The following is a 15,425-nucleotide window of genomic DNA, read 5'->3' as shown; positions in this document are numbered from 1 at the left end:
CCCCACAGAGACCTCAGCACAGCACAGACAGGCTGGAAAGGCCCCAGCTGTGGGACAGAACCTCACCTTTAAATACTCCTGTTGCTACAACACATCACACACACTGATGAAGGTAAGCTGGTGCTCAAGCACTGCACTGAACAGCACTTAGCACTATGAGGAAAAGCCCTCTTCTCCTCAAATGTAGCAGTTGTGTAATGCCCTTCTTTCCAGCATGACACACCAAGCACAGGGCTGCTGTGAGCAGCAGCATCCCACTGCTGTGTTTGCAGAGTAACTTACAAAGCTCTCACAACCCTGCAGGACTTTCCTGTCCGTGGTGCCCTGCATCATCCTCAGGGCCTCGCTGCTCCTCTCGAGTGTAAATACACAGAAAGATTATCCAAAGTCCAAAGGTTTGGGGCTAGGAAATGGTTACTCAGTGTTCAAAACCAGGGCATTGCCTTTCAGTTTGAACATATGCCTATACAGCATTGTCAAACAACAGAGGCCACTTTGGGGAGCAGAAATATTTGTTAACCTTAGGAGGTTGAGCCTGGGAAGTTACAACAGTAAAAGATCAACCATAGCTGGGAGCTACCAACTCCAGATGTCAGGCAGGCTCCAGCCCATGGAACAGGGACCTGCATGCAAGGGAAAGGGATTTTATGATGTCATTGCTGTGCCATAGATAAGGGTGGTGGATCTGATTTTCTCAACCTGAGGAGTGAAAAACGTTTCCTGCTTTTCTGGTTGATGTGTTCATGCCCAAGGCAGTTCCAAAGGCCTGCATAACCCCTTTGCAGGGGGTTTATCCTTCTCAAGTCCCAAAATACTGTCAAACCTACTCCAACATTAGCTCAGTGAAGTAAAAAATAGGCCATTTCTTCAGACAACATGAACTTCCTTACATCCTCGTGCTCAGCTCTGCAATCTTGGGGAAGTTGTTCCCAGGCAGAAACCCACACTGGGAGCAGCCAAGGGTGAGGAAAGCACAGAGTCTGCAGAAGTCCCCAGGGTGGACAAAATGGCCCAAAACCAAGAGAGCTGGGGCCCAGGGCTGAGCAAGGCTTCTCTGAAGGAAACAGAGGCTTTGGCAAGGGTCTGTGGTTGTTACTTCAGGAGGCAGAAGGACCTCCAGGAAATGAACCGTCTGCAGATCAGAATTAAAGTGAGAATATTTTCTGCATTTTGGAATATTCACCTCAAGGTGGTGCAAAGCCAGGGCTGTGCACCCCCTTCTCTGCAACACAGTACTGCTGAGTCAGTGCTCTCAGACTCAGGTCACCTACCTGGTTGATGCCTGAGTTTCAACAACTTTAGACTGAAAGACCTCCTGGGAAAGTGGAGAGACCTGGGCAGCCACAATGTCAGTCTCCAAGCACTAAGACCTACAAACCCCCATGCTGTGAGCCAGCAAACTGACACTTATCAAAAGAAGTTTTGTGACAGTTTATTAACCAGATAAGGTGTAGCCCCCAGCCTGATACACAAATTTGTGTTTGGTATTGCATTCCTGTCAGATTTGTCAAACATAGAAGTTATTTATGGTGTGTAGGGAACAAACAATTTTAAAATGGTAATGATACCTCAAGCCATAAACAAATAAAACCCCATTTAGAATGATAAAGGAGCACAGAAGGCCCCTTCAGCTTCCTATTCTCATGCACCCCCATGTCCCAGGGATGTGCCCTGAACTCCCTGACCTCCCCCTGACCAAGTCACAAAGTGAAAGGGAACTGATAAATTATTTTATTAGCAGCAGAAGGCAGAGGCAACATTGTACACAAAAAGTACCCTGCTTTTGTTATAAGGAAATGCCCTGGGTATTCTAGTTATAAAGTGAGGGAGTATATGGGTCCTAAAAGCCCAAAACACTTCTCTACAGGGACACTGAGCCAGAAACATCAGCCACAGATCACAGTGAGATGCTGTATCATCCCAAAACTCCCCATAACAGCAAGGGAAAGGACTCTGGACAAACAGTGAATAACAGGAATTAAAGCTGGCAGTAGCAGAAACATCAAAATATTTTCTGGTGGCACAGTGCAGGTCTTCAGAAGTGACTCTCTCCTCCATCATCTCTGCCATCAGCAGACAGACACTGAGCCCTGGAAACCTTGTGGACAAGTAACACTTTGTAGGAGCAGTCACAGGAGGTGGCAAGGGCAGAACACAGAGCACAAGATCTGACATGAGCCCTCAATGCCTAAACTTCTCTCCCAATAATCCCCTCTCTTTCCAGAAAGGGCTTTCAGGGGAGCCTGAAAAATAAAAGAATTTGACTTCCACGTCATCTTCACTGGCCTTCTGCTGCCGCAGAGAAACAGAAAAAAGGATTTTTTCTGCCTTGCAAACTATGAGAAAAACTAGATAAACCTCAGAACCTCTCTGGTCCTCAGTAAAGCCATGTGTTCTAGAATTAAACGTTTTACTGCTACAAGCAGCTTTGTCTAGGCCTGAGCTTGAGACAAAGACTTTGAACTATTTCAGTAAAATCAGTTGATTGCCTCACTCTTGAGTTTTGTGTGTACAGGATGCAAAGACAAAAGTGAATCGAGCTACACAGATTGGATCACAAGAGGAAACAAGCAGACAGACAGAGCTGATCATCTCTGGGTTGCCTTCATCATGGCCTTGTTCCAGCAGCTGCTCCAAGGATCACAGGAATGTCATCACTGTCCTGTTCTTGCCAATCTGCCAGGGCTCCAGAGGGTAAAAGCGGATGACAATCCTTTTGGGTAAAAGAGCAAAAATGTGGACAGGAAACATTATTTTACAATTAAACATTATTGCTGCCCAGTTTGCAACATAGTAGAAAATCTGCACTAGGGTCTCACTGTCTTACACTTCAGGGTGTTCATTCAACAGAAGGAAACATAAGCTGGGTATGGGCCAGGGTACAGACTTCACCTCCACAAACAAAAGCAGTCTATATTTCAGCACTTTAAATGTGATACTTGTCCATTTTAGAAGGAGTCACACAGTGCATAATCTTGCCAGGGATTTATCCTGACAGCACCCAAGAGGCAGGGAAGTACTATTATCACTCTCCTTTGGGGAGATGGGTAAGACAAGCAGAGATGGACATGGCTGACCTTCAGGAACAGCCTTGTTCCAGCATTTGGCAGGAGACACCCTGGCAGGGTGAAGCTCTACCAGTCCCGGTGGGGTTTTGCACCAATTTCACCAACTGTGACTACTGATCTTCAGAGAACAGTAGTGCCCAGACTGTTCAACAAGTGCATACCAGTCTATGGTTTTATCTGGCTCCAAAGCACGCCTGGGATTCAGCATCCACGAACACTTCGTGTTAGCAATCTTGTCTTGGATCTGTATCACAACTTAGTCTCCTGGAGGACACGGGAACTGCCACTATCTCCACTGCTCTGAACATCCCCTCGGCACTTGTTTGTCGTGTTCCATGTCCGTGGAGCACACAGACCTGCAGGCCCGACGGGAGGACGCTCTCGCTGCCCTTGGGCTGAGCACGGTGTCCCGGGCCGAGCCCCGCCGGGCCGCACTCACCGATCGGGGCCGAGGCCCAGCTGCGCCGTCAGCACGTCGAAGAAGCGGGCGCTGTGCGCCTTGTTCTGCTCCGCCGTGCCCACCACGCCGATGGACGAGACCGCCAGCTGCGCGCAGGGCTCGGCAGAGCCCGACAGCACCATGGGCAGCCCGCTCCGCACCGTCACGTTCACCCGCTGCCGGGAAAGCCACGGTTAGTTAGCCACGGTCAGCCCCGCCGCCCCCGGTCCCTGCCCCGCCGGCCCGGCCCGCTCACCTCCGCCGGTTTGCCCAGGATGTCGGCGGTGGCGGCGCACAGGGTCTGCGCCAGCCCCGGCGGCAGCCGCTCGGCCGGCAGGCTGGTGTCCAGCTCCACGAACGGCATGGCGCTGCTGCTGCTGCTGCCCGCGGCCTGCACCGCCTCTGCCCCCGGCCCCGGGCCTGCCCCTCTCCCGGAGCCGCGGCGGGGGCGGGCTCAGCCCCGGCACCGCCCGCAGCAGCGGAGCGCGTCCGGCCCTGCCGCTGCCCCTCGCTCCGTGCCAGCCCCGGGCGGGTTGCTCCGCTTCAGCCCAGCTGCACCAGCTGGCTGCCCAGCCTTTGAGACCCACCGTGGGCATTGCTGGGGTGTGCCTTGGAGGCTGTGCGGCCAAATGTAGCCACGTTTCTGTTCACAGAGAAAAGCAAGGCACAACTTCCCAACAATATTTTGGGGATTCACATTCTCTGAGCCTCAGAGAAAGGAAAAACAATTCTTATCTCATTTATTGCACCCGTGTTTGTGCAGAAGTAGAATGCAATATGGAGATTGTTTACCCACAGTGATGGTGTTTTGTTTCCTTGGCCTGTGTGTGTGTCAGGACTGATTCTGTGCAGTGGAGTACTTGGCAGATTCGGTTTAGATGTAATGTAATATAGTGTAATATAGAATAGAATTATATAGTACAATGAATTAGCCTTCTGATAAGCTGGAGTCACATGCCTCCTTTCTCCCTGAGCATCGGGGTTGCCTCACTTTACTGTAACAAAAACCATCACATCTCACAGATGGGTAGAATGAGTTTTGTGATGGCCCTTACTGAGAGTGGAAGAACATTTCAGGTCACTACAACAGACACCTCTGTGCAGGGAGGGCTGAGAATGGGAGTGCAGTAATTTCTCTTAACAACCAACACAAGAAATTAAAAAGCAAGCAGAGAGGTTTACTGCTTTATCTAATGTGTATTAATTACAAGGACTTTGAGCAATCAGGACTTTGAACTCTCAAGCTGGTAAGTGACCTCAGCACGCTGGCTCACAGGGACAGTCTAACCTACAGACCACAGGTGTCTAAACTAGAGATCAGAGGCTTCTCAGAGGCTGAGCTACTGTCCAGTGAGGTTCCATGAGCTCGTTATGAACCAGCTATACTAAAAGTTCATCATTTAAGGCACAAAACTGCTGGGAAAATTTGCCTTGTGTAATGTGCCATCTTGGTTTTCTACACAAAGCTAATGAAAACTGATGAAATTGCTAATTTTTTTTTGCTTAGGGAATTGCTTGGCCTTCACTGCTGCTAGTGAAGACAATACTGGCACAAAGAGTTATGTGCAAAAAACAGCCAGGAAAAAGGTTGGGCAAAGATTTCTAGGACAGAGTAGTATCTAGAACTGAAATCTTGGTGAAAATCACCATGAGAAAACAACAGGTATTTTAGAACTTGCCAGCCAAAAACGTCACTAGCCAAGACATGATAGCACTAGAGGGGAAAAAAATCCAGTTATTTGATTAGTGAAAGAAGCAATTCCTGAATTCCATTACTCATTTTGTTTTAATCTTTACAGAAAGAAATTTTTGGCAAGGATTTTAGGGTAAAGGCAACAACTGCTTATGAATGAAAATACAGAGATATATATTCCACCAATTTCTGCATACTTTACAATTTGTTATTTTCAACTGAAGAAACTGGAAATGATTGGATTTGCTCAGTTTTATCTCATAAATTGTGCTGCAATACAAAAGGATTTTGTGTTTGAGCAGAAAAAAACAACCAAGTAAAAGAGCCCAAAAGCTCCAAAACAACTCTTTGCCCTTTTATTGTGATGCATGTGTTGCTCAATGCCACAAAATCTCTGTTATTACTTCAGCTGCACTGGGTGACTTGGTGAACTTCCATCCAAAACAGTCTCAGAAGAGCCTGTCTGCATTTATTCCCTCTCTGCATTTCCTAGGAGAAATGTGCTATTACAGTATTACCACAGAAAAAAACCCAATTTGTGTACTGTCATATTCTCTTTCATGGAAACACTGAGAATGGATTCTTTCAGGGTACTCCCTATATCATATCAACATGGGGTTTAGGCAGGCAGTTATTCCAGCAGCAGGAATCTCCAAGAACAGCTGCTGCCACACATGTACTGGTAGACAGAGCACCAACAGAAGCCTGGCTTTCAGAAATCCAAAGCAGCAGTTGAACAGAAGAATTATAAAGATTCACCATTGTAGAAATACAAAGAAACTTCTCAAAGGAACTTCAAGGGAAAAAGAAGTGTGGAATGTACATGGACAGCCAAGCAAGATGCCTCAACAATAAGAAACCTTTAAATTTTATTTTTTTTTCCTTTTTGTGAAGTACTCTACTTGTGCTCTACTTGCCTGTGCAGACACATGCTGGGAAGATGAGGATCAGGCACACTTTGCAGTACAAATGTTAAAATTGGAAACAATGATCCTCATCCAATTCACTTCTTTAACATTCCCAGTTTGTAGGCTGGCTTCAATTCTGTCAGGAAATACCATTCTTGTCTCTACCATCTCTGAGAAGACTGACACTGAAATAAAATCCAGAGGCACTTTAAGTGACCTGTAGGGCCTCAGCCTTCTGTATAAATTTAATGTTTTAGGTCTTAAACATTCCCCACCTTCCACCCCCATAGATACAAGAGAGACCTGGCCCACTCTGCAATTTCTGTGTTAGAATTACAGTGCTCTTTCCAGTTACATGGAGAACTGGATGTCAGAGAAAAGTTAAAAAGGAAAAAAAAAAAAAAGGCAGGAAAAATGCTAAGATAGGTTAATTCATTTCAACATCTTCATCAACACAGGTGCCAGTTGCTCTTTCAGCTGTGGATCAATTTGAATGTTGCTCAGTTCTTTGATATTGAGGATCATCTCATGGGCTTGGAAAAAAAGCTCTTTCCCCACAGCATCCTCCACCCGCCTGCGCCACTCCCTCAGCCTGGGTCTGTCTTCAAAGATGTCACAACCAACTCCAACAGGCTGCAGAAAGGGGAGAGAGCAACAGTGAGGCTTGGGGCAGTCACTTCTGAACTGAGACAACAGGCACTAAAAGGGTACTTGCAGGTAAAGGGGAAAAAAAGGAAGAGCTCCTGGAGGAACAGGAGGAAGGAGGGAAATCTCTGGTCAGTGTACCTGTCTGGGGGACACAAAAGCTAAGCTGTATTTTAAAGGACATTTACAACTCAGTTCCTGGGTGCTGGAATAGCTGTTTAGGGCAGCACAGATGAGCACAATCTGTGGGTGATTTTCAGCCACAACACTGAAGATGTTGGCTGGCAGTTCCAGGAACCACTGCCCAGTTTGCAGTACAGAGTGCTGGATTATACAGCAGCACCCAGCACAAAATGTGTCTAACTGAACCAGTGTCCTAAGCACCACAATCCACCCCCTTTCTGCTTTCTGCCTGTGCCACTCTCTGGGACACACAGGAGAGAAGCAGAACTGCTGTTTTTCAGTCCCTTGGACACTGAGCTGGGAGAAAGAAATCACTGCTGGGCTGCAGGATCCAGGCCCTGGTGGCCTGGCAGGGAAAAATCAGTCTGTAACAAACTTAATTTGATTGCCTCTGAGATTAATTATTTCATCTTCCAGACATGGCATGGGCAAGTGTTATATTCTTGACTGATAGAAATATTCCTATATGGTTGTCTCATTTCATCAGACGTGTCTGCTATTGCTTCTCATTTATATATATTACCTCCTTCTCTGGAGGTTAAAAATAAAGTCATGATAAAAAATGAAGAAAAGGTTATGGCTACAGATGAGAAACAAAAGAGATCTGTTGCAGCCAGCTTTTTTTGATTTTCATTGCTGCTCTGAACCCACTCCCACATTCTCCCCACTGTCTTAGGCCAGTTCTGCCAAAATATGCCCTCACTTCTCCTGCTAGTGAAGAGTTCCCACATGCTGCCCCTTCCCTGCTCAGCAGCATCTGTTTCCCTTGTACTGAGCTTCCTCACCATGCTCCAGGCACTCACTTGCATCAGTTCCACAATGGCCACAAGATCTGCCAGGGAAATCTCACTCCCAATGATAAAAGCCTTGTCCTGCAGAAACCTCTCCTCAAATTGCTTCAGGGATGTGGAGAGCCCCTCCATAACCTCCTGGAGCTTCTCTGAGGGCAGAGGCTGCCCTGTGAAGAGGGGAATCAACACCTGAGGAGAGAAGGGACATAACAGCACACATGAGCATCTTCTCTGATAGTAGCAACTGAAGTTACACCCCATGATCATCAGTGCCCTGCAATAAAGCCACAGAAAGGATGGCAGAGCTTCATGGGCTGTGGCAGCTCCACAGAGCTCCTGGACAGGGAGCACACCAGCAGCCCTAAGTGTGAGCTGCCACAGCAGTGACCTCAGCTAACCAGCAGCAACGTGAGGAACAAAATCAAGGATCCTCACTTCATTTTGTGCCTGGCAGCTGTGCCCTCCCACTCCACCCTGCTGGGCTACAAAAGAAAAATAGGCAACAGTTCCAGGGAAGACAAATCTCTGGCACAGTCAGCCCTGCTACATGGTCTGTGTCACCAGCAGCCACCCCTGCCACCCACCCTGCTGTGGAACGGGGTGCTGCAGGCAGCTGCCTGTCCTGCAGGGTGATGGAGAGGAGGGAATGGTGGTGCCTGTGGCAGGAGCATTGGAAGGACTAGAATTCATCAACACTGGCTGGAAAGACAGAAATGGCTTCCTCTGTGTGACACCAGCCAGCAAGGCTGGAAGTGGTCAACACCACTTCTACACAAACCTTTCAGTGGCTTAAAACATCTCTCTTTAAACCACTAGAAATTTTGCTGGAGCAATCACAGAAGTGCAGTCCTTGTGTCTGCACAGTCCTGCTGGCACAGGGGGTAGTTGCCTTTCCACAATATTTTTCACCAGTCCCAGAGGTGTATGCACCGCTGGAGCTCCCAGGGTTTCACAGCTGTGCTGCCTTCACCTTCCACAGCTAAAGAAGTACAGTTTGTTTAGAGAATCAAAATTATAAACACAAACTTCAATCAGTGCAAGAGAACTGAATTTCTGCTTACTGCTAGTATATTCAACAATTCAAGTTGGGATTGCTTAATCCAAGCCAGGATTTTGGCCAAATACATGTGGAATCCATTTCATCAGAAAATTTGTGGCCTGTTCCCTTCCTAAGTGATTCCAATAATGCATGTTGGAATTTTTGGGTAAAATTGCTTGAAACAGCATCTTCTTCCTTTTCCTTATCTCAGGGCTCTCTATCTTCTCCCATTTCTAGCTTCTCTTACAAGGTGCCTTTATATGTTCTCATATTTACAGTTATTCTGAAGACCTTTTCTGCATCTGGGCTATCTAATCACCATCAGCAGCAATTAGTTGGATTTCTTTCCCTTGGAGCACTGCACTGACAGCTGCAGAGGCTGGAAGAAACTGCTTCTTGTATGAATCTGCCTCATAATTAAATTGCTTCTCTGTACTCTATAGCCAAAAAATCAAATAGCAATAAATTCAAGAAGATAAATGAGTCCTGATATGCTTTGTTAGGCACAAACAAGGGCAAATTTACAAGGGAGTAGTGAAGTTCCTGTTTACTAGCAATTCTGATTTCATCTGAAATTCCATACCAGCTGTCCTTGCAGAACTATACTTGCACCTAGGTCTCTCTAGGGATAGTTGCATTAACTGCCTGATGAGTTAATGGAAATAGGTGTCCAGCAAAATCATCTGATGCTAAATGATTGTCTGGCTCAGGATGAATCAGGTAATTTTGCCTAAATGTAAATTGGCCTGAGTACACCGAGTAAAAAAAATGTACCTCTCAGTGTCTCTCTGCTCTCTGTCCCTGACCTTATTTCAGAGAAGCACATAAGTGTGCTGGAAGCAGAAGACTCCTTCTGGATTTCCACCCTCAGGAGGCTGCAGGAACTTGTATGAAGAATGTAAATCTTTCTGCTTCCAGCAACAAAACACATGTTCACCAAAGCCAAACTCTGCCTATGTGCACACACAGCTGTGCAGGGAGGGGGAGGCCCTTGGAAGCAACACTAACTCTGTTACATATTCACTCACAAATCCAGGCAGTGAAAGTCTGTTGGGTTTGAGACCTTCTGTACCAGACCTTCTTTCAGGGAAAAACCAAAATGGCCAAATCTGCTTTTGCCAGATCCTGATAATGATCAGTTTGGAGCAGCTCCTTTCTGTTTATTGCACTAAATGTTATTTAGTTATTTGCACTGGGTGTTTGGTAATTTGCACTGTTCACATCGTTTGTATCCTATCACCACATGGTGTTCCCCTTTCCCCCCTGTCAGTGGTGGTGCTCTGTTCCTGGTGTACCCCCACCTCGCCCCTCCTCACTTGTACCCCATTGGCTGTTGACCCCTTCCTCTGCCCCCCTTCCCCTCTGCTCAAAATCCCCCTGGGAGAAGGCAACACCCTCTTTTCCATCTGGGGGGGGTCACCTGGATGATCTGGTGTCTCTTATCAAGGAAATAAATTTACAGAATCACAGAATAATGAGGTTGGAAGAGACCTCTAAGATCATCGAGTCCAACCTATGCCCTAACACCTCAACTAGACTATAGCACCCAGTGCCATGTCCAGTCTTTTTTTAAACACATCCAGAGATGGTGATTCTACCACTTCCCTGGGAAGGGCATTCCAGTACTTTCAGTGAAAAATTTCTTCCTAATATCCAACCTGCACCTTCCCTGCCGTAGCTGGAGACTGTGTCCTATGGTTCTCTCAGTGCTGCCTGGTGGGAGAGAGAGACCCCACCTGTCTGCAACCTCCCTTCAGGAAGCTGTAGAGAGAAATAAGGTCACCTCTGAGCCTCCTCTTCTCCAGGCTAAACAGCCCCAGCTCCTTCAAACATTCCTCACAGAGCTTGTGTTCCCCACGTGGAGAAGAACAATCCTTGTCCATGTAAGATCGTGTGGTCCATAGCTGGCTGGATTGGACCTGAGCAGCCCAGGCACGGATTCTTACACCTACCAGCTAGGAATGGCCCAGGTTTGTTGTTTCATCACAACAGTCTCTGAACTGGGGCTGTTAAGATGCTCGGTTCTCTCACAGACCAACCTCACTTCACTCATGTTTTTGCATTCAATCTCCTCACCTTGATCCACATGGTTTTAGGAGCACTGGCCCGGATGTTGGCATGGTGCCAGGACAGGTACTCATCCACACGGGCCCTCTGCTGGATGTCTGAGGGGTACCAGTGGTCAGGAGTGTTGTACTTGCGGCTCAGGTACAGCAGGATGGCAGTGCTGCTCACGCCAGCAGGAGACAAGAGAGGGTCAGGCAGTTACCATGCACAATGCTCTTGCCTAAGCTCCCTCTCAACTTGTTGCTTCCACTAAGAAACATTCAGATCAGGATTTCCAGAGGAGTCTAGGGACCATATAAAAGCATCTAATTCATGTTGACATCAGTGGTCCTTCATCACCTCAGCTTCCATGAAAACTTTACCCTGCTGGAAAATCACAGCACTGTTTTTATAGTGCTGCTGGACAGTACTGGGGGTAAACAAACAATAAACCTCCATGATCATCTATCAGTGATGGTAACTCCACTTGCTCCTTGCCTGTTCTGACCCATCTCTCTGAGACCTGTGCACTAAATGAAACTCTCTGACGGGTTATTGCTGCCTTTCCATCAGGTCTGTCTCCAGCATGCAGCTTCCACTGAAGTCAGTGGAAGTCTCAGCAAGGAAACCCTACAGAATCATTTTGTGTTTGTCCAGATGTTTATACTTTCACTAACTGGCAGAAGTCAGATGGAAAAATATCTTAGTCATCTGCAACAATACATAGGCTATTACTACAAAAAAATAGCCACAGAAAATGTGCTGACAAAATGGAAGAAAATGCAGACACCCCTGCCATGCTGATACTGCTATAGTTCAATTGTTTCAGTATTATGACATCATTACCAGTCTCCATATTAATCTTTTAATGTAAAGCCTAAATTTTGTCTGTGTAGATATTCTCTCAGCCTTTATGATGAATTCAGATAAACAGAATTCTTTCCTAGAATAAAAGGGATTTCTTTTCCCAGGGTGAAAGGGATTTTTATAAGCTTTAAACATCTCCCAGAAATGTTTATAATCCCATTTTGAGGTAAGTGCATTTAGGGTGAGATGAAGAAGCTAAGTCAGCTGAGTTGTTTACATTCTGAAAGATAATTCAAACGGAAAATGGAGAGAGATCAAATGAGGTTATACTATTAAAAATAACCAGCATGTTCATATATTCTGTGATCCTTAATTATTCCATGGGAATGACATCTTCTGAATGCAGCACAGATTGCTGGTACCCAAGGAAGTCTAAGGACTGAGCTCTTACCATTCTGCAAGGGTGAAGTCTCCATCCTTCAGTGCTGGTACTTTCTTCAAGAGGCTGACTTTGCCTGCACCTTCACTGTTTGATGGCCCTAGGAACATGAACAGACAAACCTGAGGTTAGCAGTGTATCTGCTAGTGCATGATAAATGAAATACCTGCAGCCAGCTGGATGATCAGTGAACTGTGTGAGGTTTTCCCAATAGGGTCATAGCTCACAAGTGAAAGGTAATGAACTGGCAGAGTCAGTGTAAGAGCTGTCTGCAGAGGCAGCAGGCTCAGGCTGGCCACGTGGCATGGAGCAGTTGATATTTTTATATTTCTAACAGCAGTTCTCTCTCTCAGGTACCAGGATGCTTGCAGAACTTACTGACAGAGTGGACATTGGCTGGGGCAGGGAAGCTCAAACACTCAACCCTGCACTACTCCTAACTCTGTGTTACCCCTGGCTCTGCACATCAACCTACTTCTAACAGGAAAACACAGGAGGAAGAACCATTCCATAAGAATTTAAACTCCACAGTCCCCTGGAGGAATTAACAGCTGACTATCTAATCAGGCTTTCAGCTTCCCACTGCTGGCACCAGACTTGCCAGTCTGCAGTTAAATGCCAGGGAATTGCACAACAGCCCAGGAACACCTGAGTAAGAAAAGCTGTGAGGAATTTGTTTGCTTTGCTTGTTTGGAGTTCTCCTGAGGAGACATGACAATTAAAGTGCAAATCCTGATCAAATCAGCATGACCAGCAGGCGGTCTTGTACAAAACTCCCTTTGTTCAAAAAAACACAAGAAAAAGGATCATTAACTTATAGTGACCTCCATCTCTAAGAACTATTTGTATCCATTGAGGAAGCAGTGGCAGTGTCTACATTACTGGACAAATGTGCAGTAGGAAATAAAACCAGCCTCTGGACAAACAAGTTTATTTGCAGCTGGTTTGGGAAGGGCTGGGAGAAGGCAGGTTGCTGCATTACTGCTTTCCTTTATATTGATCTCACATAATGAGTTAAGTCAAGCAGAGCATACATTACCACTTGTTCTCCTTTCCAGCTGACTAGCCTCTACCTTGTTTCTTCTTTGAGAAGTGGGGTTTTTTTAAATTCCAGTGTAAGTAGCTTCATCAGAGACTGAGGTTTACACTCATCTGCTATTTGAAGGGATTCAAACCCACATTTTCCCTTTCATTAGGAAAAGTCTCTGGCTTCCTGCTGTGAATATGGCTTCCAGCTTAGCTGGGTAAGAGGTTCCATCTGCACAGCAGAGCCAGGCAACACTGTCAAGAGAGGTAGGAAACCCTAGGTAGGGCTTCTTAAAAATAATAGCCTGACAGAAACCTCAATTTAAGCCTAATAACTGAGAAAATTGAGTATAAAAATAAAAAATATCCAAAAGTGGGCAAAGTACAGGATGTCTCACCCCCATGATTTGTATCACAGAAACAGTGAGGCAAATGCTTGCAAACCTACTGTCATGCAAGGAGTTGCTCAGGGAAGATGCTTTGTTTTGTGCTTTCAGAATGGCCCCAAAGGCCAGTGGTCACCACACACCCAGCTCTGGTGGGATCTCTAGTGTTCACCTGATCTTTGGAAAAATGCAGTAGAAAGTTGCAATCAGTAATGCTTACAGCTAACGAGCAGTCCCTGTCAGACCCAGCTGTTTGGTTGTCCTGCTGTCTGTGTTTATTATCCAGGGCAGCAGGGAACTAAGAAACAAGGACATGAGAAGTAAGCAGTGGGTGAGGGCAGCCTGAATCAGATTTCAGAGAGCTTTCATCATACAGCAGTTCTAGCAGGAATACTGAGCATATTTGTTCCCTGACAGGGCTACCACGTCATTACAGCAGGTTGGACAGTAGGTCACTGTCTGTGACACAGCCTGCACCACAGCCTGGGGAGGGAATCAGCTACTTTGGTTTGTAGATATAAAAGACCTGTGCTGAGACTCTGACTGAGCTGTGAACTGCTAAATGCATTGGTGTGAACACTAACTCCAGGCTGCTTCATTGGGACCCACTGCTTATTGTATGAAAATAGAGACCAATATTTGTATTTGCAGTTTAGCAGAATTTAAGCTTGTGCTGCTCTTCCAGCCAGCAGAGCCAGCCTTTTTGTTAAGTGGTATTGGGTGGTCCATCTTTATCAATCCTGTGATGTTGGCTTGACTTACAGTTCTGTTTAAAATCAGTTGTATCTGGAGTGATCAGTCCTTGATGACTCCCAAGGGTGGATGGAGGTACAGGTATATAGATGGAGATACACACACAGTGTGTATTGTTGGGCTTTGAGGTGTAACTTTAACAAGCAGAGCATCCACAGTCCAAAAGCAGGGCAGGCTGCCCACATGAGGAAATCTTAAGCCTAAGCCACAGTGCAGAGGAGGTTTATTGGTGGGTGAAAAGAGCAGTGGAGAAGATTTTATGGAAACAGAAGGGGGAAATCCCACTCTATTTGCCAATCACATACCTGCCTAATCATCTAATCCTCAACCAAGGATTTCAAAGTAACATGATTTGCCTTAGGCACAAAAGTAACAATTTACAGGAAAACTCAACACTTAACTGGCCAACAGTCATACAGCTGCAGGAGCCTGAGCAGTGTTGCCGCAAACTACAGCACTCCCAGAGCACTCCTCGGCTGTCAGTGTGACTAATTTGCTAGAAATGGCTAGAGGAACATTCCTTGGAGAGCCACAAAAATAGATGCAGCAGAGCAACGAACTGGAGCCGCACGGTCAAACCACCGTCCAACGCCCCTGGGCAGCACAGGGATTCAGCATCCCCCGGATGACCCGAGGAGCTCGTCCTTCCCTCGCACCGGGTGAGGGACGCGCTGCAGCTCCTGTGCCGGGAGACCAAGGGGTTCCCGCGGGGTCCGTGAGAGCAAAGCCCCGCCAGGCCCGGGGCCGCAGCGGCGGCGGGCTCAGCGCGGCCCCCGCCCGGGATCGCCTTACAGTGCCGGGCGCCGGCGGAGCCCGTCCGCTCCCTCCCCGGCCTGCGGGGACCCTCCCGTCCCTGCCCTGGCCTCACCTGCGCGGGGCTGCTCCGCGCCGCTCCCCGCCGCCGGCTTCTTCCCCAGCACCGAGTCTGCCAAGAGCCAAGAGAGGGGCTGAGCCCGCGCCCCGCCGGCCGCGCCCGCCCCGGCCCCGCCGCCTCGGGGCCGCGCCCGTCCCACCTTTGAACAGCTCCACGTGCTTGAACTCGAAGGGGATGTTGTTGCTCCGGGCGAAGATGTAGATGGAGCGGCAGGGCTGCGAGAGCAGGTCCAGGTACAGCTCCAGCCCCATCCCGACCCGGCCCGCCCTGCGGGGAGCTGCCGCGGCTCTGCCGCCGGCCGCCCGGAGCCGCCCCGCAGGGGCCGGCG

The 15,425-nt window shown here is 47.5% G+C and overlaps 2 protein-coding genes across 3 annotated transcripts; both read right to left on the bottom strand.

Annotated features, from left to right (window-relative positions):
- Window positions 1-2,466: 2,466 nt before the first annotated feature.
- On the bottom strand, window positions 2,467-3,926 carry DDT (D-dopachrome tautomerase). The gene is made up of 3 exons (XM_059863937.1): window positions 3,764-3,926; window positions 3,508-3,683; window positions 2,467-2,713 (listed from the first exon to the last, which is right to left on the bottom strand). The coding sequence occupies exons 1-3, from the start codon at window positions 3,869-3,871 to the stop codon at window positions 2,641-2,643; spliced, it is 357 nt and encodes a 118-aa protein (XP_059719920.1). The 5' UTR covers window positions 3,872-3,926; the 3' UTR covers window positions 2,467-2,640.
- Window positions 3,927-5,274: 1,348 nt separating this feature from the next.
- LOC132336448 (glutathione S-transferase theta-1) lies at window positions 5,275-15,425 on the bottom strand. 2 transcript variants are annotated; one of them, XM_059863935.1, is made up of 6 exons: window positions 15,237-15,425; window positions 15,092-15,148; window positions 12,071-12,158; window positions 10,843-10,993; window positions 7,740-7,916; window positions 5,275-6,741 (listed from the first exon to the last, which is right to left on the bottom strand). In XM_059863935.1, the coding sequence occupies exons 1-6, from the start codon at window positions 15,346-15,348 to the stop codon at window positions 6,541-6,543; spliced, it is 786 nt and encodes a 261-aa protein (XP_059719918.1). In that variant the 5' UTR covers window positions 15,349-15,425; the 3' UTR covers window positions 5,275-6,540. The 2 variants fall into 2 exon arrangements, with proteins under 2 accessions (XP_059719918.1, XP_059719919.1); XM_059863936.1 differs by lacking the exon at window positions 15,092-15,148.

Source organism: Haemorhous mexicanus, chromosome 19 (genome assembly GCF_027477595.1).
Source record: "Haemorhous mexicanus isolate bHaeMex1 chromosome 19, bHaeMex1.pri, whole genome shotgun sequence".
NCBI classification, from domain to species: domain Eukaryota; kingdom Metazoa; phylum Chordata; class Aves; order Passeriformes; family Fringillidae; genus Haemorhous; species Haemorhous mexicanus.
The sequence above is the reverse complement of the archived record's forward strand: the minus strand, read 5'-3'. Positions and strand labels throughout refer to the sequence as shown.

Excerpts from the sequence above, each read along its gene's own strand:
- DDT (XM_059863937.1), bottom strand. The coding sequence starts at position 3,871 with ATGCCGTTCGTGGAGCTGGACACCAGCCTGCCGGCCGAGCGGCTGCCG. Across the intron at positions 3,684-3,763 it reads TCCTGGGCAAACCGGCGGAG|CGGGTGAACGTGACGGTGCG; the intron begins GTGAGCGGGCCG and ends CTTTCCCGGCAG. Across the intron at positions 2,714-3,507 it reads CTGGGCCTCGGCCCCGATCG|GATTGTCATCCGCTTTTACC; the intron begins GTGAGTGCGGCC and ends TTTACCCAAAAG.
- LOC132336448 (XM_059863935.1), bottom strand. The coding sequence starts at position 15,348 with ATGGGGCTGGAGCTGTACCTGGACCTGCTCTCGCAGCCCTGCCGCTCC. Across the intron at positions 15,149-15,236 it reads GCACGTGGAGCTGTTCAAAG|ACTCGGTGCTGGGGAAGAAG; the intron begins GTGGGACGGGCG and ends GGCTCTTGGCAG. Across the intron at positions 10,994-12,070 it reads GACTTCACCCTTGCAGAATG|CACTGCCATCCTGCTGTACC; the intron begins GTAAGAGCTCAG and ends TGGCGTGAGCAG.